Here is a 24,025-nt window from a genome sequence, read left to right on the forward strand (position 1 = left end):
TTTTTTTTTTTTCTTTTTTTCTTGTGGTTACTGGCCATTTGTATATCTTCTTTTGTGAAATATCTGCTTATTATATAATATTATATAATAATAATAACAACAAATCTCTATAATCTAAAGCTTACTTCCCTCTCCCCCATCCTGTAACCACCAATGAATGTTGGTCTCTCTCTACGTATCTATTCTTGTCTTCTTATCTTGTCAACAGATGATGGACACTTCAGTTGTTTCTATTTATTTGCTATTGGGAATAAAGAAGCAATGAACGTAGGTGTGCATATGTCTGTTCATGTCATTAATTTTAGGTCTCTAGGGTATGTACCTTGGAGTGGGATTGCTGGAGCATAGGGTAGTTCTATTTCTAGTTTTTCGAGAAAGCGCTATGCTATGCTGTTTTCTATAGTGGTTGTGCCATTTTACAGTCCCACCAGCAACGGGTAATGGTTCTAATCACCCCACATCCTCACCAACATTTATTATCTGTTCTTCGTGGGGTTTTTTTTTGTTGTTTGTTTGTTTTTATCAGTGCCATTTTACCTGGTGTAAGATGGTATCTCATTGTAGTTTTGATTTGCATCTCTCTAATGGCTAATGATCATCAGTATATTTTCATATGTTTGTTGGCTGCTTGGATGTTCTTTTTGGTGAAAGTTCTGTTCATGTCTTTTGCTCATTTTGTGATTGGGTGATTGATCTTTTTGTTGTTGAGTTGTTGCAGTTTTCTATAGATTTTAAAGATTAGACCCTTATCTGCTAAGTTGTTTCCAAAGATTTTTTCCCAGTCTGTAGGTTGTCTATTTACTTTTGCCGAGCATAGGTTTTTAATTTTTATGAGGTCCTCCTTATCTATTTTGTCTTTGTGCATTTGTTGAAATGCTTGTTATCTTATTATTTTTTGTTAATTTTTTCATTGTACTTTAGGTGAAGGTTTACAGAACAAATAGTTTCTCATTAAACAGCCAGTACACATATTGTTTTTTGACATTGGTTAACAACCCTACGACATGTCAATACTCTCCCTTCTCTACCTTGGAGGACCTGTTTTTTTTTCTTTTGGTGAAAATATACATAGCCAAAGATACACCATTTCAAAAATTTCTACAAGTACAATTCAGTGACATGGATTACGTTCTTCCAGTTGTACTGCTATTCTCACTATCGTTTTCCAAATTATTCCATCACCATTATCTTCAACTCACTTTCCCCTAGGCTTCCCATCAAACTTTTTGAGTTGCTGTTGTCAATTTGATCTCACATAGATAATTCTTTTTTTTTTCTTGGAACTTCAGATGAAGGTTTAGAGAACAAAATAGTTTCTCAGTGGACAGTTAGTTGTTACCTTATTTTTACAAAAGATTAGATCCCATCATTTTCTGCCTGTATTTTCTTCCAGGAATTGTATGGTTTTAGGTTTAACATTTAGGCCTTTCATCCATTTTGAGTTACTTTTTGTGTGTGGTGTGAGCTATGGGTCTTGTTTCATTTTTATGCAGGTGGGTATCCAGTTTTGTCAACACCATTTATTAAGGAGACTTTTTCTGCCCCACCAAATGGACTTTGACCCCTTGTTGAAAATCAGTTAATTGTAGATAGCTGGGTTTAATTCTGAGTTCTCAATTCTATTCCACTGGTCTATGTGTCTGTCATTGAACCATTACTAGACTGTTTTGATTACAGCATCTGTGTAGGATGTTTTGCTACTGCGGAGTGTGAGGCCTCCTGCTTTTTTCTTTTTCGTTCAATATTGCTTTGGTTATTCAGGGTTTCGTTCCTTTCCGTATGAAGTTGGTCATTAATTTTTTCTTTTCAGTAAAGAATGTTGTTGGGATTTGTAACTTTTTAAAATTAAAAAGTATCTAAATATTTATTGTGCCCTTGAGAGTCTATCTAAAGACAGATATCCATTATTTGCATAACTCAGTGATGAATACCACATAGATTTTGCCCCATTTCATTGAGCCCAGTACTTTACCCAAGCCTCACTATTAGTGTAAAGGACTAAAAGTGTCTGAGGTCCTGTGTTGTGTGCTTTGTTGCAAAGAGACTGTTACTAGAGAGGAAAAAGAGTAAGAGAGAGAACAAAAATAAAAACTCAGTTATGTGCATGCTTAATGGCTTATAGTCATACATGATCTAAATGAAGTAAACATCTAACATACATACTGAAGTAGGTAAATATCCAAGAGATTCTCTGGTTTAATGTTTATAAAACTTGAAGATAAAGCTACAGTAAACCTCATTGGAAAAGGTTGGAAATGTTTATTTCTTACTGTAAGTCTTTTTCATTCATCTCTTTTATTTGTACTAAGTGTATTATATTTATAGATCAAAAACATCTTGAAATATCCAATCTTAGTTCAAATGTTTCATGAAAAACAAAAAATCTATAGGTTTTTTTTTTAGGAACCTGTGGTTACTACATCATCAAATTTAGTTTTACCTATGGAATATATCATAAAGATGTATTGTGGGAATTTTTGTTTAACACACTTTTTCCATTGTAGGCACTCTAGCACAAGTCTTCTTCACCTCACACCTGTATTAGTGCAATAATTTCTTAATAATTTCTTATTTCTCTACTTCTGGTCTCCCCCATCCAGTCCAGCCAGAACTGTAAGATAAGCTTCCTCAAATACTACTTTCATCACGTCTTGACCTTATACAAAAAATCGACCCTTACTGCCAATGGGTTAGTGTCCAAATATTTTATGTTGGAATTCCAACCCCTCTGTAATCTGGCCTCACTTTACTCATCCAGATATTTCTTCAGGTATTTCCTAATACTCCATTCCCCACTCTAATTAGTGTACTCTTCTCCCTGCCTTTATATACAGTGTTGGCTATTTTGCTGCCTCTGCACTTCTGATCCCAAAACTTCCTTAACCTGGAGTGACCTCACCTTCCTTCCAGCGCTTAACTTCTTCTCTGTCCATTGTTTAAGGCTCATCTTATAGGGTCGCTATGAGTTGGAATTGACTCAACAGCAGAGAGTTTTTTTTTGGTGGGAGGTGTTTTATGTTCCACTTCATGCATGAATCCCTGCCATGTGGACTTCTTCCTAGTCTGATCATTTGCAGTACTTACTATTTGTTACAGCATATTTTCCATCCATTCTAAGAGGTACTTTAAAAAAAATTATGTATCTTAAATTGGAATTTATTTACAATCAGTGATGTGTCATAGATTAATTGGAAGTGGTTTTCCTTTCTTATTGGGACATAAAATAACGGTGCAACTTATAATTGATGATACAGTTGCCATCAAATCAACTCCAACTCATGACAATCTTTTGTATAACACAATGAAAGTCACCTGGTCTTGCACCATTTTCATATCATTGGTATGTTTGAGTCCATTGTTGCAGCTACTGTGTAGTGCCTTCAACCTAGGGTGCTCATCTTTCAGCACTAAATCGGATAATACTCTGTTGAGATCAATATGGTTTTCATTGACTAATTTTCAGAAGTATATTGCCGGGTCTTTCTTCCCAGTCTTATCTAAAAAGCTCCACTGAAACCATGGGTGACCCAGCTCATATCTGAAATACTGGTGGCATAGCTTCCAGCATTATAGCAACATGCAAGCCACCACGGTACAACAAACTGACAGACGGGTGGGTATGTGGTATCATAAGAATTGAAAAATCGGTGTTTATGTTATTACTAATTGTTTTCTAATGGCTTCTCATGTGTTTTGTCTCATGTATTGTCCCAGTATTATTGTAATTTTTTTTTTTTTTATCATGGGGCTCTTTTTTATTTTCATTTACTGTTTTGGTATTCCCACAATGCTAGGCATATAGTAGAGCTTCTTGAATTGAATTAGTGAAATTTTATTTCAATTCAAATAAATTTGATATAAATGTGATGATTCTGCTTGGTTGTCAAGGTGCATTTGTGAATTATTGTTATTCTTTTTGTTTTAAGCTTTCCATCGAAGTATTGTATACATACAGAAAAGTGCACATAAGTATACGGCTCAATAAATTTTCACAAACTCAACACACTCTGGGTAAGCCTCACCCAGATCAAGAAACAGTACATTGCCAGGACTCCAGGAACTCCCCTCTTATGCTACTTTCCAGTTACAAGGGTTACCATTATATTGACCTTTAAGCGCATGGATTAGTTTAGAAAAGTTTTGGATTTTGTATACATGAAGTCACACAGCTTACACAATTTAGTGTCTGGCTTCTTTTGTCCAACATCTTATTTGTGAGATTCCACCACATTGTTGCCTGCAGCTGTAGATCATTCTCATTTTACGAATATACTACAACGTATTTACCTATTCCGCTGTTGATGGGTATTTGGGTAATTTCCCGTTCTTATCTACTGCACATAGCACTGCTCTGAACATTCTAGGACATGTCATTTGTTGCACATATGTATTAATTTCTCTTGATTATGTACCTACGAATGGGAATCCTGAATCATTGGCTATGATGGTATGATATGTTCCCCTTTAGTAGATGCCACTAAACCATTTTCCAAAGTTGTTCTTTCAAATTACACTCCCACCATCAGTATATGAGAATCCTGGCTGTTGCACATCTTCACCAATACTTGGTGTTTCCTGTCTTTTTTTATTTTAGCCATTCTAGTTGATGTGTATGGCATTGCTATTATTTTTCTTTTGTATAGATAAAAAAATGTTTCCAACAAAATTAAAAAAAAAATTTCCTTCATAAATGTAGTGACAGTTATTGAAAATAAGTACTTTAGGTTGAACTATGGGAGTTACATAAAAATAATTACTGAAGCTATTGCCATTATTCATGACTGCATGACTAATAAACACTATACTCTGGACTATTTTGGCTCTTTCTGGTAATATTTAACTATAATCATTTTTGGTTTTGTGGAGTTCTATAGACCGTATCAATGACAGTTTCCAGAGTTTTCTATTTGGATCTCCTAATTTCTGAGACACAAAATTAGTTACGCTAATTCCTTGGGGTTGGGGACAACTTAATTAACATTTTGTTGATTCCCTTATTTAATTAATGTAGTTTGTTGTCACAGTGGTTAAGAGCTCGGCTGTAAACTAAAACGTCAGTATTTCAAATTCACCAGCTGCTTGCAAAGTCCGTGGGGCAGTTCTACTCTGTCCTATAGGGTGGCTATGAGTAGGATTTGACTTGACGGCAATGAGTTTTTTTGATTGTTTCTTGAGGAGCCCTGGTGGAGTAGTGGTTTAAGCACTCACCTCCTAACCAGAAGGTCAGCGGTTCCAACCTACCAGCTGCTCAGCGGGAGAAAAATGTGGCAGTCTGCTTCCATAAAGATTTATAGCCTTGGAAACCCTACGAGACCGTTCTACTCCGTCCTATAGGGTTGCTATGAGTCGGAATTGACTTGATGGCAACAGGTTTTATTTTTGGGTTGTTTTTTGTTTACAAAAGTCTTGAATTAATCCTAGCATTATTTTACTGCGTAGGGCAAGTTAAAAATAAAATATTTGAGCCTGACTGCTGCTGCAGCTATCTATTGTCAGTAAACCAACAACCAAACAACCTGTTGCCGTTGAATGGATTCCGACTCATAGCGACTCTATAGGACAGAGTAGAACTGCCCCATAGGGTTTCCAAGGAGTGACTGGTAGATTTGAACTGCTAACCTTTTTGTTAGCAGCCGAGCTCTTAACCACTGTGCCACTAAAGCTCCAACCCATTGCCATCGAGTCTATTCTGACTCATAGTGACCCTATAGGAAAGAGTACAACTGCCCCATAGGGTTTCCAAGGAGCAGCTGGTGGATTCGAACTGCAGACATTTTGGTTAGCAGTCAAGCACTTAACCACTGCACCACCAGGGCTCATTTCCCATTCTGTTATCAATATATGTTGGAAATGAATGCCATGGATTGAAATCTGCATTAAACCTCCAATGAATTGATATTTCCATTGATTTTTTTTCGTATGTTCCAAGATATTTTATGGGTTTAAAGTATTAGATAATATTCATTTAATTAGCCTGTAATTCCATTTCTTTACCCTATTATTGCTGAGAGAAACACTGTGGCCTTTTTTCTTGCCAATATTCTTTCCTAGCCACGCTCTGGCCAAGACATTTGATTTCTTACTGAATCATAAGGCTATATTTTTTAATTAGTCTAATATCAAAGGTGCTGACTTCAGTATATTTAACTCCAGAAGTCTGTACAGATTAAATGGCTAATTACCATAAAATTAATTATGGCTTGGAAATGAGAAAGGTCTACTCTCCTCTATCACAGAGTTCCTTTTACAAAATAAGGCCTTAGAAAATAACCCACGGGTCAATGCAATTGTTTTATGGAACCAAGATGAATTTCCAGCTATTTCTCTTGTGGTTTAAAAACTCAAGAGTGCTGAGTTCAACCAGTCTGCGATGGCTTGCATGTTAAGAGTCTCTCACTGAATGAGCCTAAGGAAGACCATTCATTGTCATTTGGCAAAGAATATCTAATGTTGGGATTTGCCTCTTAACCTGGTATGCTGGACACTGATTAGTTCATTACCTATAAATTACTGCATTTAAAAGTTTGTCCCCTGACTCCTACTTTAAGTATATTATTACAGTCTCATTTAGTAATTAAACAATCCACTTTAGGACATGAAATCTGTCTAATCTCTTTCAAATTTCTGAGTGTCTACTAGATGGGTAAGTATGTGTTAATAAACATGTATTGAAATGAGAAGGTACAAAAGTATATGTGTTGTTGTTGTTGTTGTTAGGTCTGGTCGAGTCAGTTCCAACTCATAGCAAACCAATGAACAACAGAACGAAACACTGCCCAGTCCTGTGCCATCCTCACAATCGTTGTTATGCTTTAGTTTAGCCCATTGTTGGCAGCCACTGTGTCAGTCCGTCTTGTTTAGAGTCTTCCTCTTTTTCACCAACACCATAACTCAAATGCATCAGTTCTTCTTTGGTCTTCCTTATTCATTATCCAGCTTTCACATGCATATGAGGTGATTGAAAATACCATGGCTTGGGTCAAGCACGCTTTAATCCTCAAGATGACATCTTTGCTTTAACACTTTAAAGAGGTCTTTTGAAGCAGATTTGCCCAATGCAATGCATCCTTTGATTTCTTGACTGCTGCTTCCATGGGCAATGATTGTCGATCCAAGTAAAATGAAATCCTTGACGACCTCAATATTTTTTCCATTTATCATCATGCTGCTTATTGGTCCAGTTGTGAGGATTTTTGTTTTCTTTATGTTAAGGTGTAATCCGTACTGAAGGCTGTATGTAGCCTTTGACCTTCACCAGAAAGTGCTTCAAGTCCCCTTCACTTTCTGCAAGCACAGTTTTGTCATCTGCATAGCAACCAAAAATGGAAGGGAGGAAGTATCATAGACTCTTGATAATTTTGATATGTACGTCAAAATGACTATTAACAATAACAAAATTGCTATTTTTTTCTCAATTTTGTGTCATTTACAGTATTTGTAAGCTTTTAACAAATTGAATTGTGCATAAGTTATTTTCTCATTCAAAGTAACTATGTTTGTACCTACTTTTGTGTTTGTAATTTTATATTCTTTTCTTAAAGAGAGCCCCCAAATGGCATAAACTTTAGGCCCACACGCCTTCAGTCTGCTTCTGAGTAAGAGGTATTTTGGGGAACATTTAAGTTCTACTCTTTTGCTGAGATATTTTTACGTTTCTTTTTCATTAGTGCCCCAGAACTGTTTCTCTGCTCACAAAAATCAGTTTACTAGGGGTGAAACAGAGGATATGCCATCCTAGTTTAGGGTAGCAAATGCCAAACAGATGTGTATGTTGATTGCTTAATTCTGGCCTTACAGATTACTATCGCAGGGAATGTACTTTTATGCCTTTGTGTATCTAGCTCAGAACCTGCTATTTGGCAGAATGACTGTACTTAAATGTTTACTGTCATAATTTAAAATCCCTTTCCAGGCCATAAATCTATTTTATTTTTACTTCATTTGTTGATAGGGATGCTGTGCATCAGAATCTACTGGATGGCAACTTTTTTTGTTTTCCCTAGTTGATAATATGCTGTGACCATTAGGTAAAATAAATAGAAGCAGTATTTACGCCAAAGACCCACAGAGGCTATAAAGTGGATGCTTTTCCTTTTTTTCCCTCCCCAGTCCCACATGGGTGAAAATGTCCTCCTTCTGTATCCTCTTGCTTTGTAATCTCTTCTTTTTCAGACTTCTGGCTTACCGTTTGGTATGCTGATGGGTTTGACTTTCTCTGACTTAATCCATTCGTTTCATTTACTCCCTGAATTTGGAGTCTTGCTTTACTTTTCTCTTTTTCCCTTAGGACCTCCTAAGATTTGTAGAGTTGTTGCCAACTGCCATCTCTGCAGTGATGGTTTAGTCGTGGGAGCTAATAAAGTTTTACAGCAATTTAAAAGGGAGACTGAAGATGTTTGGCAACTGCTGAGTATTCACCTATGTTATTGCTAACTTTTCCAGAAAAATCCAGGTTGTTTTATAAATTGAAGTGTCCTTTCTAAAGATCTGAGGGAATATGGAAAGACTTAGTGAGGTTTCTGTGCATGGTGCCAGCTTTTAAAAACTTTCTGATGTTGAATTTTTACCACTTCTATAAAGTGTTCCCCAATAATTTTAGCTCACATTAATGCCTCCTCTTCTTGACTGCCTGAAGCACACATTGTTACTAGTATTTGTGCCACGCAGAACCTCTGAAATGAGTGGGCCTTTACATTCCTCCCTGCTGACCCATCCAGTGCACTTAGAGAGCTCTGTAATATGGCATTTCAATGAATTCTTCCTAAGGATGGACTTATTGCTTTTGAGGATGTGGTTAGTTCTTAGGAAGCTACTTGGAAATATTGAATACAAGATAAGCTTATGAGCACTTCACTTTAAGATCACTACATGATGGAAGAGATATGTACAAAATGCTCCTTTTAGAGGCCCAGAGGTCAGTGAAATTTAACTGTAACTTGATGGAATGTGTTAAAAATACCTGAAGAATGTTTCAGTCAGAATGGGTGCAAATCAACATGGACGCATAGGAAGAGTTTAGTCATTAAGGCAAACGTTTGCAGTGTCCATCTGAGTACTGTCTAGAAGTGAGAGATCCTCAGCAAACAGAAGAAGAGTCTTCCTGGTCCTGTACAGCTCTGATGAAAGGAACTGTAGTGATGAAAGGAATTGTAGTCTAGAGACTATGAGACTTTCCAGCCCACTGATAAGACCACTTCTCCTGTCAGATTAATTTAATTAACTAAATATGATTAAATGTTAAATGCATCTTAATTACTTTCTTTATTTTATTACTCAACTCAATAAGCATATGGCAGTATAGTGAACTTACATCTTAAGTAGGGGGTACATCTTAAACCAGAACATAGTTGAAATTTACACATAGTCAGCTTTATGCCTGAAAATCACCTGAATCGAGCTTAAATTAGTAGCTCAAAATCTAGTAGTTTGTCTCCTTCCCTCCCTCTATTATTTTCTCTCACTCTTTCTTTTCCTCTCTCTCTTCCCTTCCATCATTCATCCATCCACCAGTCTATCCACCCGTCCATCCATCCATCCATCCATCCACCCCCACACCCACCCATCTATTCATCCATCCATCCCTCTCTCCCTCCCTCCTTCCTTCCCCCCACCTTCTCTCTCTCTCTTTCTTTCTTTCCTTGGGACAGTTGGAATATAAGATTTCTTTTAAAGGTAGAGTTGGGCAATAATGGGAATACAATACAATTTCACCATATGGTACAGCATTTCAGTGGTTAAGAGCATGGCATTTGGAATCCTATGCTTTTTTGGAATCTTATATCTTATAGCTACTTTGTGTTCCTTACTAAAAAATGTAAATACAAATACTTAACTTATAGGATACAAAACAAATTAAACAAGGTAAAATCTGTAAAGTTTTTAGCATGAGGCTTAGCTAATAAGTGCTATTTAAATGCTAGCCAACAAAATAACCTTTCAGTTACGATTTGGATTCCAGAGTAAGAATGCCTCTACCAGCCACTGTGGAAGTCACGTAGCCTTAAATGTTCCAGTATCTCTTGATTGTAAATGTATAATTTGACATTATCAGTCTTTTGGAATCGAAATATGTGCATATATCCCAAGTAAATAGATCTTATACCTTATTAAATTCTTCTTGTTAATGAAGTCTGTATTTTGAGTTCCTTTGGGAGAGATCTTGCTAACCTTCATTAGGTATATATTGTAAGGGAATAATAGGATTGGAAGGAGTTTTGGTGGTTTAGTGATTAAGCCTTCAGCTGATGACCGAAAGGTCAGTAGTTTGAAACCATCAACTGCTTCGAGGGAGAAAGATGTGACAACCTGCTTTTGTCAAGGTTACAGCCTTGGAAACCCTATGGGGCAGTTCTACTCTGTCCTGTAGGGTCGCTATTGATTCTGAATTGAATCGACGACAACAGGTTTGAGTTTTTATTTAATAGAATTGGTAAATATCAAGTATTAAACCAGATAATTTTGTATTTTAGCTTGCTTCCAGTAAAATTGGGGAAGGGCAGATCAGGGCACACAAATACCTATTTTCAAAACTTATTATAAGTTAAATCTATTTTATTTTAGTTTTTGAGTAATAATTAGTCTGAAGTACAATGGAATACTTTATTTCATAGTTTAGTCTTCTCTTAATTATTTATTTAATGACCTATAAACAGACACTGGAAAGAAGCCTGTAGCCCATTATGAACTGAGGAAATCTTTTGCAATGTGAATTATTTCACACTCTAATTTACTTGTTTTAAATAAGATATATAGATACTTCTTAAAAGCATATTGTTTAGTAAGATAAAAGGCTGTTCTACAGAAGAGGCGTACATCTATAAAGTTGTTTTTTAAACCCTCCCTACTTATCTCCTTTTGAGAATCTTGCCAAACTATGAACCTTCCTCCCATGTACTATGTCCACCTACATATACAATTCTTCATACAGTTTCAGGGAGTTCATAGATGCCCCTGAAGCCATTCATGAACTCCAGATTAGTGATTCCATTTTATGTGAGATGGAGTTTCATGTAACCATGTACCTTTGTGTGTTTTGTTTATACTTGTCTCTATTCTCAGCTCCTACCTCATTTCCTACTTTAGGTCCTTAATAAAAAATGTGTGTATGTATGTCTACATATATATGCAGATGAATAAATAAAGTGTATGAGTGGGGAGAAACAGTTAAGGCAGGGTTTGGACTTTTTCCTGCCTTCTGCAAAGCCAGGAGTAAGAATGAGACCATAACTAACATATATATGTATGTATATGTGTGTGTGTGTTTGTATTTTTACAACTTTTCCTTTTATAACTAAAAAGACTTTCAATGGGGCAGCTGAACTTATTGAGATTTGGCTACTGTAAAATAGACAGTATTTAGTAAATAAATAAATACAACAGAATGGAACAAAAGAAAATACCAAGCAAACAACAAAGGATCCAATGGGATACGTGAATGAGAAAGTCAATCTTCTATATTTTTATTATTTTAAATAACACATACTTTCTGGCACACTAAATTTCCTCAGTCATTTGTAACACATTGAAGTTGTGACACACAAGAATTTTATGAAGATAAATTAATAAAATATACTTTGATAAACTTTAAAATAGCTAGCAGGAATGATTTCACCCTTCAGAAATGTCTGAAGTGTGCTTTTATTTTTCAGCTGTTGCGCATTAGAAAACTTTCGTGTCAAAGGTGTGGTAGTTAGTTTTACCCCAGTTTTAGGTGCTCATTCAGTTGAAGTTGAGGGTCACGCTTTTCATCAATCTTTCTAGTGTCCCCATTGAACCCAAAATATCTGATGCTCTTCCAATTTCTAACCCCTCTCCCAACTCCTATATTCTGTATGAACTGGATAAAACCATTTTACCAGCAAGCCTTTTTTTGAAAATTCTTATAATATAAATTATTTCTTATTTTGCAAACCTTCAGTATGAGCATTTATGATCTGTACAGTGGGTCACTGACTATACTTGTTTAGTGAACACTTACTGTTGGTAAAACTCACTATAGAATTTTCCAAATTAAATAGGTGCATAATACACAAAGAGTAATACAGATGAGTATTGCTGGGAGAGACCTTCCTAGGAGTTCTCAAAGGGTGACATGTCTTTGGTGGATTTGCAAATTATGAAACTGGATTTGTCAGCACTCTAAGAGAGGACCCATATATAATAGACTTTCATTAACCAAACTCACAGCACTGATGTATAAAGTGAGAATGCCAGCTCATTCATCTATAATGAGAGATCTAATTGTTACCATCTAGAGCTTTCATGTAAACACAACTAGTGCCTTCTCTCTCTATAGGTGCACATACAAGAGGAACAATCACCGTCTGAAGGTTTTCAGGAATCAGAACAAGGGGAGACTTGTTTTAAGGCTCTATTCTGAGCCATTATGTATTGATATCTAAGTTTATTTTTACAGGATGATGTCTTTCCCCTTTTTTCTAAGTTCTTGGTTGGGAGGGGCTGTGAGGGGAGCATCATGTCTTTAAATTCCACTTATATTTTCAACTAGGACCTCTCAACTGAACTCTAGGTTTATATATCTGACTGTCTCCTTCATAGTTCAACTTCACTGTTTAGCTTTGTTGTCAGTTGTCGTCGGGTGAATGCCGACTCATGACGAGATCCTACATTCTCCTCCTCATTCCACCACCCCCTCAAACCAACTCTTCTGCAGTCTTCTCAATCTCAGTTAATGGCAGCTGAGTAATCATCCTCAGACCCTCACATCCAGTCTTCAGCAAACCTGTCAACTCTGCCGTCAAAAAACACCCAGAACTAGCCGTTTCTCGCCGTATCTCTGCCAAAATTCTAGTCTAGGTTACGTCATCTCCCGTCTGCATTATTGCCATGGCCTCCTAACTGCCCTCCCTGCTTCTGACCTTGCAATCTTACAGTCTAATTTCAACTGAGAGGCCAGAGTGACCCTTTAACATGCATGTCAAATTATGTCACTCCTGTGCTGTTAAGGCTTATTTGGAATCTACTGTTTAGACACAGAAATATATAGTACAACAGTACTACATACTTTTGAAATGAAGGTGAAAAGCAGAGTTTGCATCATCTGGGACTTCTCTAAATTAACATCCATGTAGAATACAGTGTTTCTTAAAAGAAAAATAATAAAAATATGCTCCTTTGAAGCTTACATATGCCTTATTAAAATGCAACAGTAATCAGAGGCTTTTTTTCAAGATCAACAGAAGCTTTTTTTCAAGGAGTCATTTATCACTGACACTGTTTAGAATTGCCAGGACCTGGTGGCATTTAAAGGCAAAACAACTTTTAGTCAGTTTTATTATTGTTTTAAAATTCTCTGCGGATAATGCATCCATTTATTGCCTGCATCCTGTGTGGACTGCTCGCACTGCCAGCCCTTGGTACACCCCTGGCTAGGCCTTAACCATGGATGTAACCGGGAATCATTAAAAGCTCTTAAGTAGAAAAGCGAATCACATTTTAGGAATATGAATTGTCATTTGTGTTCTGATCTTACTTATTGCTTGAAGGTAAGAGCTGGTTAGCTTGTTTTTAATGCATGTTTGTCCTATTTCCCCAACTCGATTATCATCAGTGGTAGTTCAGTGGAAGAATTCTCACCTTCCATGCAAGACACCTGAATTCAATACCTGGCAATGCACCTCATGTGCAGCTACCACCCATATATCAGCGAAGGCTTGTGTGTTGCTATTATGCTGAACAGGTTTCAGTGGAGCTTCCAGACTAAACAGATTAGGAAGAAAGGCCTGGTGATCTATTTCCAAAAAATCACCCACTGAAAATCCTATGGGTCATAATGGTCTGATCCCATTGTGTACTTGGTCCCCATGAATGGTGTCAGATAACAACAATAGCCTTGCATACATTTTCTGAGCAACTCTTTAGTATTACTGAGCTTGAAAAATTTGAATCTAGCGCTACTAAGAAACATGCATCTCGACATCTATTTTAAAAACTGACCTAATTCCAAAGATTTCTTCCTTGAATTTTTAAATCTCAAGCTAACCAATTAAATAAATAAATCAAATCTAAATAGAGTCTGATGCTCACATTCAAGACCACAATTACAGGTTGAACTCTATTCAGCTTCAGTGCTTAACATTCAGTGCTGAGAGAGGATTTGTCACAAATAAACACAGAGTCAAAATGCTACCTTTTAAAATACTCTTAACTCTGTGGGTAAAGATCTGATATACAATCCCCCTCCCTCTCTTCCTCTTTCTCTTACTTTCTCCCTTTATCTCACATATATTTATTAGGAATTAGGCACTATATTAGGTTCAAGGGATATGATGTTTTTGTTGTGTGCTGTTCAGTTGATTGCCACTCACAGTAATCCTATAGGACAGAGAAGAACTGTCTTGTAAGGTTTCCCAGGCTGTGATCTTTACAGAAGCAGATCACCAGATCTTTTCTACCGTGGAGTGGCTTGTGGATTCGAACTGCTGACCTTTCAGTTAGCAGCCAAATGCTTAACCATTGCGCCACCAGAACTCCTTTCAAGGGATATAGTGGTAACAAATCAGGCATGGTCCCTTCCCTCCTGGAGCTTATCATTTAATAGGAAAGACAAATGATAAACAACAACAAAAATACAAACAAATGTGTAATTACCAGTTGTGTTTAACACCTTGCCATATTTTCTTTTTTCCACCAAGAAGACAAAAGATGTCCTGAAGTTCACTTGGGTATAATTCACAACATAAGAATTCTTTTCCAAATAAACTATTCTTCAACTTTGGTTCTTGAAGGATGTATGAAAAAATTGACTTCACTTCCATTACTACTTAATACTATTGTGTTTCATTATACATAATAATGCATGCTGGTTTTTGTATTTTAAAAGAATATTTGCATCTCATTCCAAAGTTGAGTAGACACGTAAACTTATTTTTGTGTTGATTGTTACTTAGGATGCAAAATCTTTAGGAGAGTGTCTTCAGGAATACAATGGACTTATATGAAAATGTAACTATTGAGACAGAATCAGTCTGGTTAGCTGTTTAAAAGGTACAAGAACTCTTTCAAATATCAGTTTCCTCATCTGTAAAATGAAGGAGTTGGGTTAGATGGTCTCTCAGGCCCTTTCCAGATATAAACCGCTACAAGTCATTAGAGAACCATTTTTATGCTAAAGTTTTTAATGTACAATAAATAGTTCACTAGTGGTTTGAAAAATCCTTGTGTTGATAAAAATGCACCAATCCAAAGGCTTTCAGATAATTCCAGTTTTATTCCTTTTGTCATTATAACAGATGATTATTTCCCATCTCATGAGAACATTTTTCATAGTTAAAAAATTAGGATTTCTTTTTCTTAAATGTGACAACTTGAGAGACCAGAAACCTCATTTATGATGCATTCTGTAGCTTGTAGTGATCTACTTTTACTCATATGTTGGCAGTATCTATAGTTTGGGCTGCGTAAAAATAAAATGGGTTGCATCTGTTTTCAATTTGATTGTTCTTAAAAGTGGATAAAAAAGTGATTTGAGACTCTTGACAGAAGTCTGCACTGTGTCTTTCTCAGCAAGTTATGTTATGATACATGGTAATCCCTTTGTGAAAGCCTCATAAATGTTGATGTATTGGAAATGGTATTAAGAGTAAAGCAAAGCCTACCTATATTCTGTACCATTTGAACACACTTGCATTATGAAAATGCACCTACATTAGAAGGGCTTCCGTTTTCATAAAAATGCCTAAGACTTGGTGATTTTTCATGCATAATTAATAGACAACAAGGTAGATTTTCAGTGTTATATTATAACCTCTTTTCCCTGGGCTTGAAGGAAAGATGTATTTGAAGATTCATCCAGAAGTAGTACTATAAATTTAAAGAAGAATGGGTGCAAAAATTCACTTCCGTTTCTACTTAATACTATTGCGTTTCATTATTGAACTTGAGATACTGTATAATTCTGGGTGGTACTTGCTTTCTAATCTCTTTTTCATCCTTTTCAGTTGAGAATCATTTATGAGCTCATTAAGTGTCTTGCTCTTAAAACAAATGTTCTCTGCATTTATCAGATTTCTTCCTGAACTTTGCCCTCTTCAGTATCTACATCAGACATTATTCCCAAAGTTATTTATTATCAGTCAAATTAATCAAATGCTTTCTTAGCCCCTAAGTTGATTATTTCCATTTCCTTGCATTAGGTAGATTCTTACAGCCAAGTTCCATGTATAAGACATAAACACGTCAACACTCTAATTATTAAAATGTTATATATATGGTAAAATATTAGTTGCATATATTTAGTTACACAGTCTCTGTAGCCATATGAGCAGATCTGAGGAGCAGAAAAATCCATACTTTTCCGTTCCAGCATAATTCATCACTTAGAACCCATTTTTCAAAAAATGGCATCTGCTTCTTGAGATGATTATATTAATATATACTTCATTTTGTGTTCAAAATCCCAGGTTCTTTATGCGGTTAAATTTTGAAGGTAGATATAAATTTGATTTATGGAGTAATTAACTATTTGGTTTTTCTGCTCTATTCAACTATGAGGAGCCCTGGTGGCAAAGTGGTTAAGAGCTACGGCTGCTAACCAAAAGGTTGGCAGTTCAAATCCACCAGACACTCCTTGGAAACACTATAGGGCAGTTCTACTCTGTCCTATAGGGTTGCTATGAGTCTGGATCAACTCAACGGCAACGGGTTTTTTTTGTTATTCATCTATGATACCACTACCAGTTTTTCTTTCAAAAAATACCACTTTCAGTGTGTTACTTCTCTGATTGAAGCCCCTCGGTAATTTTCCATTGGGATCTTTAGGATAAAATCCAATGTCATGGCCTGACTTTATGACCATCCGTAGTCCGGTCTTGACACAATCTACCAACCTCATTTTCTGCTTCTCCTTTCTCTGAATACGTCACTGTAACCAGATGGATTCACTCATGCTCCAAACATATTTGGGGTCCTCTATTTCCATGCATTTGCTCAGTTCCTCTGTCTGGTATGACTTTACCTCGCTTTTTCATTTGCAAAAATTTTGTCTGACTTTCATGGCTGGAGTTTTTCACTTTGCCTCTGAAGCCGTTGTTGAAACACTCAGCTAATGAAAGGAAAGGGAGTTTATTTGAGGCAGGATGAAACTAATATCATTTGGAATATCTACTATGTGGCAAGTTTCTGAGTGGCACTTCACATGCATTATTTCAACAAGAGCCGCCTGTTTTCTGAATTCCCATCACATTCTTTTATTGAAGAAGATATTATTATTATTATCATCATGACCAGTTTCATTGACATTAATATATATCCCACCTTTATCATGTGTACAGCATGCTACTTGGTGTTGAGTATGCAAAGAAATAGGAAATGTGGTTCTTGACCTTGGAGGGAAAGCAGGAAGATATGTTAAAAATAAATAATATATTAATACGTGCAAAAAAATCCACCAATAGTAATTTAGAGAAGAGGAGGGTCACTGGATATCGATTAAAAATAAGCTCTTCGGTATTCAGTACCTGGGTTAATGGATTAATACCTTGAACAATAAGCATTTGTTTTATAAATGAACATAATTGCTTCACATTGTTAATAATATGTATTAGCCACTTTCCTTACCTGAGGGATATAGATATCCCCTTGCTCTCAAGTCAATTCCTACTCATAGTGACCCTATAGGATAGAGTAGAACTGAGGATAGAGTAGAACTGCCCCAGTAGTTTTTCCAAGGAGCAGCTGGTAGATTCGAACTGCTGACCTTTTGGTTAGCAGCTGTAGCTCTTAACCACTGCACCACCTGGGCTCTCTCTATCTCTCTCTATTTACATATCTTTTATAGAGAATAAAGATACTGCCCAATATTTGTTGATTAATTAATTGATTTGTGATTATCTCTTTTGAAATTTTAAAGATGTTTTTATTTATTTTGAATAGCTTGACTGTAGCTTAATATTCAGTTTTGTGCAGTGTCTCTTGCATAATTACAAGGGAGATTGTTCATAATAGGATACAGTCTTAAAGGAAGTATGAATCAGAGAAAGATCTATGGTGGATTAGTGATTATCATGGTTTAGAATTAATTGTAGCAATTTCAACTAAGCAGTCCCTGTGCAGACATGCACTATTTGTCTAATGTGGAATTGTCTTTGTTATTGCAGAACATTTCTGTTAATTAGAAGTTTTCCTTGTTCATATGTAGGCACGAACACCCTTTTATAACCAAAATTCTTAATATTTTCCCAAAGATTGTTTTTCAAGAATACACTAAAATTTTTCTGATCTGAAATGTTTTTCTACTTTCTTTAAATACAGTAGTTACTTTCCCATTACTCTCTTACATATTCATTTTATCATAAAATGACTGTTTTGTTGGTAATTGTTTTTCAACAATTAAAGCACCCAATCTACTAAAGTTGGGTTTGATAATTTGCTGAAGTGGCTGTCTTTTGTAAACTGCATCTGAGAAGAAATGAAATCCAAAAAGAAAGAATGGAGGGGAAAGAGATCTCACATCATTTGCAATACCATGATTTTTCATAGGTTCTTTTCATATCTCTTGAGAAATAGAAATGGCATGTAATATCTCCGCATGTTTCACTTCACTGGTTTTTGGACACCATAGATAAAATCTCATTTTGAACGTCTTATCCCAAGATAGGAAACTTGAAATTTGAGCATGGGCTATTTCATTTTGAATCTGCATTTTATTCTGAATGTGCTACAATAACCAGATACAGGAAGAGTCCTGTCTTCACTAATGACTGAAATAAACCTCACACAGTACAGTAAGTGTCTGATTCATGTGATTAACCAGCGCTGATTACTGCACCTAAAGTAATGGTGGTAGTATAAGGACTGTAAATGCCTTCTGATTTCACTCACACTTCTCTTTGTCTCTTACAGGTGCTAAAATGGGTAGAAGAAGCAGTGCAGGCCTCCAAAGTTCACCTCTTATCCACAGATCATTTGGAACAAGCTGTGAACATCTGGCAAATTCCTTTTGATCCCAGCCTAAAAGAGGTTACTGTATCTCTGAGTGGCCCTTCTCCAGTGATTGAAATTCTCAGTCCTTTAGGTGAGACATATCTAAATTCATGTAATAAAATACAAAAACCATGAAGGGTAAACTATTTTTTTGCACACTTATTTCTGGCAAGTTGTTGTGTTGTTAGGTGCCATTGAGTTGATTTCGACTTATAGTGACCTCAAGTGACAGAGTAGAACTGCCCCATAGGGTTTCCATAGGCTGTAATCTTTATGGGAGCACATCAGATCACCAGTTCTTTCTCCCATGGAGCCACTGGGTAGGTTTGAACCTCCAGCTTTTTGGTTAGCAGCTGAGTGCTTAACGATTTGCACCATCAGGGCTCCTAATGGCAAGTTAATGCTAACTTTATGAAAAAATTCAATAAATTCAGAAATGGTTAGGAAAGATGTTTAAAAAATAAAACTGATATTTTTTTTTAGTCTTAATTATTGTTGAATTAACATGAAAACTCAAAAGGCTAAAACTTTCTATAGTTTAAACAGATCAGATTTAGTAAATTAATTGTAACTGAACTATATTAAAAAGAAATACTGTAAAAAATATTTGGTAACTACTCATTCAGAGAAGGAGAGTGGTTACCAAATATTGTCTAAACATAAACTCATCCATCGTAGTACCTGGAAGAATACCTTGAGCAATAAGTGTTTGTTTTATGAATGAACATAGTATTTAAATTGAACCTAAAATTTTATTTTCCTAATCTATGTATGAGGAAATATTTCATAGCAAGTTATTCAGTACAATTCAGTATTTTATGTTACTTTTAAATGAATTGCAAGGAAAAAAACTTTTAAAATCACTGCCCAGATTTTCATTGAATTATCTTGGAAAGGTTTAATTTTATAGAAGACAGTTGTTAAAAGTCAAATTTATATTTTTATTAGAGAAATGCTTTAATTTACTTTGCATTAATTTGAATCTGAGAAAATAACTAATACCTGAAAGAAAACAGCATTTGAAATTGTCCTCAGAGGTTAAATGTACACTAGCAATCAAACTAAAATTTTAAAAAACAAGCAAAATTAAGACTTCTACAGATTTGGCCTTATAAACAGATTTTTCTATTGAGGCAGCATTCCACTCTAGTAACATCTATGCTGCCCCGGAAAGATTTGTTTTTCCTACTACCTGGATAAGTAAAAGTACTTGTATCCATTGTATTATGTTTCCACTCCTTTAAAAAGCCCTTTTTAGTATACAATGATTGAAAACTTGCGATTGAAACATAGGATTGTTATAATTGATTTGTTTATATAAATGCAAAAGTAGTGCATAGGAGAGCCAAGGGTGCAGTGAGTAACTAAACTATGGCTTAATTCCAAAGTTGCTTTCCTATAAGTCCCAACTATTAGATACTTTAGATAAACTTCAGGTCGTAGGGCATAGTATCATGTTACTTGGTTACACTGCCTCCTTTAGTTGTTCTTATGCCCCTTAAAAGGCCTCTTGTGCTTGGTGGAAAACTGCTTAAGGCTTTGTACTTGGTGCAAAGATATACTCAGGGCCCTCACATTAGTAATATCTTGAATGATCTCCAAAAAAGACATTTATTCTCGTTTACTGCGTTTACCATCTATTTAATCTAAATGTCTCTAGTGACTGCACATAACTTCTCAGTAGCCATAGTAATTGTTATCTTGGCTAGCTTCGGAAACATGATCACAGTCTGCCAATTGTAATTCTCATTTAAAGGTCAAATCAGCGTAACAAATGGGAACATGTTACTTCAGTTCCAATGTCCAGAAACCCTGAAATCAAGTGCATTTTAGACATAAATAAAATAACATTCTGAGCTGTGGGGACACATGTATATCAGGTAATTTATAGTGGAAACACAGTGCCCTTCATTTGAGCCACAGGTTGGAAAATAATTCTTCAGGTCACTTTGCAGCACACTTTAGTAAAAAATGTCTCTGTCTTATTTGAAATCTGATCATGCTCTTAGATTTATGTAGTGTTAAATTAGCTAATAGGCATAGCTGAGAGAAATATTATGTTTGTTTCCTTTATGTCTGTCTTTCAGGGAAGCTGATAAAAAAGGGATTTGGCCTAAACGAGCTATTAAATATCCATAACTCTGCCAAGGTGGTGAATGTAAAAGAGCCAGAAGCTGGAATGTGGACAGTGAAGGTACTGTTACTTCATAAAGCTACTTATTACTCTATTTTGATATGGCATGTTCTATGAGGTGTATACAATAGTTTACTTATATCTTCTCTTGCAAGCATGGAGAGCACTTTTAATAAAAAGCAATACACAGAGTGCATTTGTACGGGGTTTCTTGATCCCATGAATTTGGTAGTGTTACGTTTCAATGACTGTGAAAGCTGTCTGTGCCACAAGAAGCACTCACAGTTCTCAATTAGTTTTCATATCATCAAATCTTTAGATTGGCTGATTTACGCACTTCCTACTTCCAAAACAATCTGAAATGAAGACAACAGAGAAAAATGCTGAAGGCGTAGACTCTGGTGTAGAACTGCCTGGGTGTGAATTGCAACACCATCACTTGAAAACTGTATTGCCTGGGAACATGACTTCTCTGTGCCTTGCCTTCCTCCTCTGTATTGTGAGGATCACAGTAATATTCCTTTACTTCATAGAACTGTGCTAAGAATTAAATTAAGATGACACACATCAAATACTTAGCATAGTTCCTGGTACAAAATAAGCCCTCAAGTAATGTTAGCTATTGTTACTTAGTGGATCTAGATCCACTGTTTTCTTTAACACAAAATGGTATTTGTGTTCTAGAAATTGTCTTAAGTGGCATATATTCACTTTGAGAAAGCATTGCATTTCGGCAGTATGGAGGAAAGCACATACACCCCAAATTCAGGATACCATAAACCTGAGATCTAGTTCTGCTACAGATGATATGTGTGACCTATGGCGGTGGATGTTGTGAGTGTCTCATCCATTTTTCTCAGACTTTTCAGTGTGCCCTGGCCTGCTTTCAGCTCCAGTACCTGCATCTCTGTGCCTAAGGGGTTTTTCCCAGAATAAGGGAAGGCTGTTCTGTGGGGAATCAGTACCCCCCAGGAGCAGCTTTCAGCCCTCTCAGAAGTAAGTTCCAGTTTTCCACCGTGGGAGCCGGCTTAAATACACCCATTACTGGCTGCGTTTCTTTTCCTCTGTCACTTCCCCTCCTCTGCTAGCATTCCTTGCACCTCCCAAATAAAAGACTTGCTCTACGTCTTTCTGGGAGAACTCAAATGAAGAAACCCTATGCATTATATACCATCCCCTACCTAATAAAATAGGATTATTGGGGTCGTGATACAAACTACTGAGCTGTGTGAAAGTGCATGGAGGTGTTAAATTGTATAAATCCAAGCACCAGTTTTCATGCCTGTCAGTGTTTTTTGTTTTTTAAACGAATGCTTACAATAACTTTCCCAGTTCAAAGAATGAAAGCTTCCATTGTAAATTCACTGAAGTCCTACAGTATTAGTCCTTTATTCTCAGAATTCTAGGTCCTGTAGGGAAAGTGGAAACTGTAACGTGAATTTTTTTGAGGTGAATGATAGGGGATGATGGTGTGGGTACAAAGAAAATTGGTAATTTCTTAATAAAAGGACCAGAAATAGTTCCATCTGCCTATTTTATTCACCCAGTTCCTTGCACATAGTAAGTGCTTAATATTTATTGAGTGCATTTGATTGGTAAGGATGGAGTATTTTGTTGTTATGATATTTTAAGTAAATGTAGCCAGACATGATGTTATAGTTATTTTGACCAAATTGTCCAAAATATGACTAGTGTTGAGTATGACTTTCTGTGACCGTGGTAGGAAGCAGAGTAAGAAGTGCTGAGTGTCTTTATCCCCAAATTATTTCAATTTAAGCATGACCTAAGCCAGCAACGTCCTAAGTTAACAACTCCATTGTGGTAATTCGTTCTTCGTTCCTGAACAGTGACATTAATTTATCCATTATAGATTGTGAAGTATTTGCAAGTGATACCATTAGTTCATATTGTTAGCAATTTATTGTGAAGTATTTGAACTAATTTCCATACAATTTAGATTGCTACCCGTGATATTTCCTCTAGTAAAAATATTGCCTAGAGGAGAGCTATTGCATGTCTGTTGTTCTACCTCATGCCTAACACACCTATTCGTTCAGTCATCCATTAATAAGCATTTACTCAGTGTCCGTTCATAGCCACGTTCTGTGCTACATACTTAATGGGCACTTAGCACATGTTAATTGATAATTAGAAAAAGGAATCCCCAAGGATTAGTCCGTGAGTGAAGAGAGAGACGATAAGGTGATGAAGTGATGGGAACTCCGTTTGGACAAGTCTCTAAGCTCAGTATCCTATAATGAAGGAAGCAAAAAAGACACAGTGTCTATTATCATATTATCTTAAATTTATTTCTAGTCCTCACAAAAAGGGCCTCCAATTCTGATGTTACACCATTGTCTAGCGTACAGTTGGTGACAACAACTAAACAAAGTATAAGCATTTCAGTGCCACTTAAAAAAATAGTTAAAAGACAAAAGATTTATGCAATCCGAAGAGAAACCAGGGTATGGTGATGGAAAAATAGCATTGATTAAGGGTAGTATTGCACAACTGATTATTATAATTGCTGTCAATAAGTTGTACCCCTATAAAAAGTTGAATTTGCAAAAGTTGTGTGATACATATATTTACAACAACAACAACAAAAGAGTAGCTGCTGAGGCTGCTTATGTACAGCTGAACACTTTATGGGATTTGGTTCCTTGGTTTGGAGATTCAGGGTCATGGTTTCATGGAACATCCCAGTTAATTGGCTTATCTTAGGCTGGGTTCACTAAAGAAACAAAACCAGTGAAGCATATGTGTATATATGTATGCATATGTGTGTGTGTGTGTATGTGTGTATATATACATGTATGTATATATACTCACACGTATATATGTATATACACAAACACATACAAGTATATATATATATAAATATATACACACATATATACATATATATATATACACATACATATACTTCACTGGTTTTGCTTGGTTTGG

The 24,025-nt window shown here is 36.0% G+C and overlaps 1 protein-coding gene across 1 annotated transcript in view; it reads left to right on the forward strand.

The window, feature by feature from the left end:
• The window catches only part of HMCN1 (hemicentin 1), a 545,341-nt gene that overhangs the window by 185,928 nt on the left and 335,388 nt on the right, over positions 1-24,025 (forward strand). Inside the window, exons 5-6 of the mRNA XM_004372917.2 lie at positions 18,862-19,033; positions 21,030-21,136. Coding sequence (XP_004372974.1) covers positions 18,862-19,033; positions 21,030-21,136 — 279 coding nt within the window. The remainder of the gene's footprint in view (positions 1-18,861; positions 19,034-21,029; positions 21,137-24,025) is intronic.

Source organism: Trichechus manatus, unplaced genomic scaffold, assembly GCF_000243295.1.
Source record: "Trichechus manatus latirostris isolate Lorelei unplaced genomic scaffold, TriManLat1.0 scaffold00021, whole genome shotgun sequence".
In the NCBI taxonomy this organism is placed as follows: Eukaryota; Metazoa; Chordata; class Mammalia; order Sirenia; family Trichechidae; genus Trichechus; species Trichechus manatus.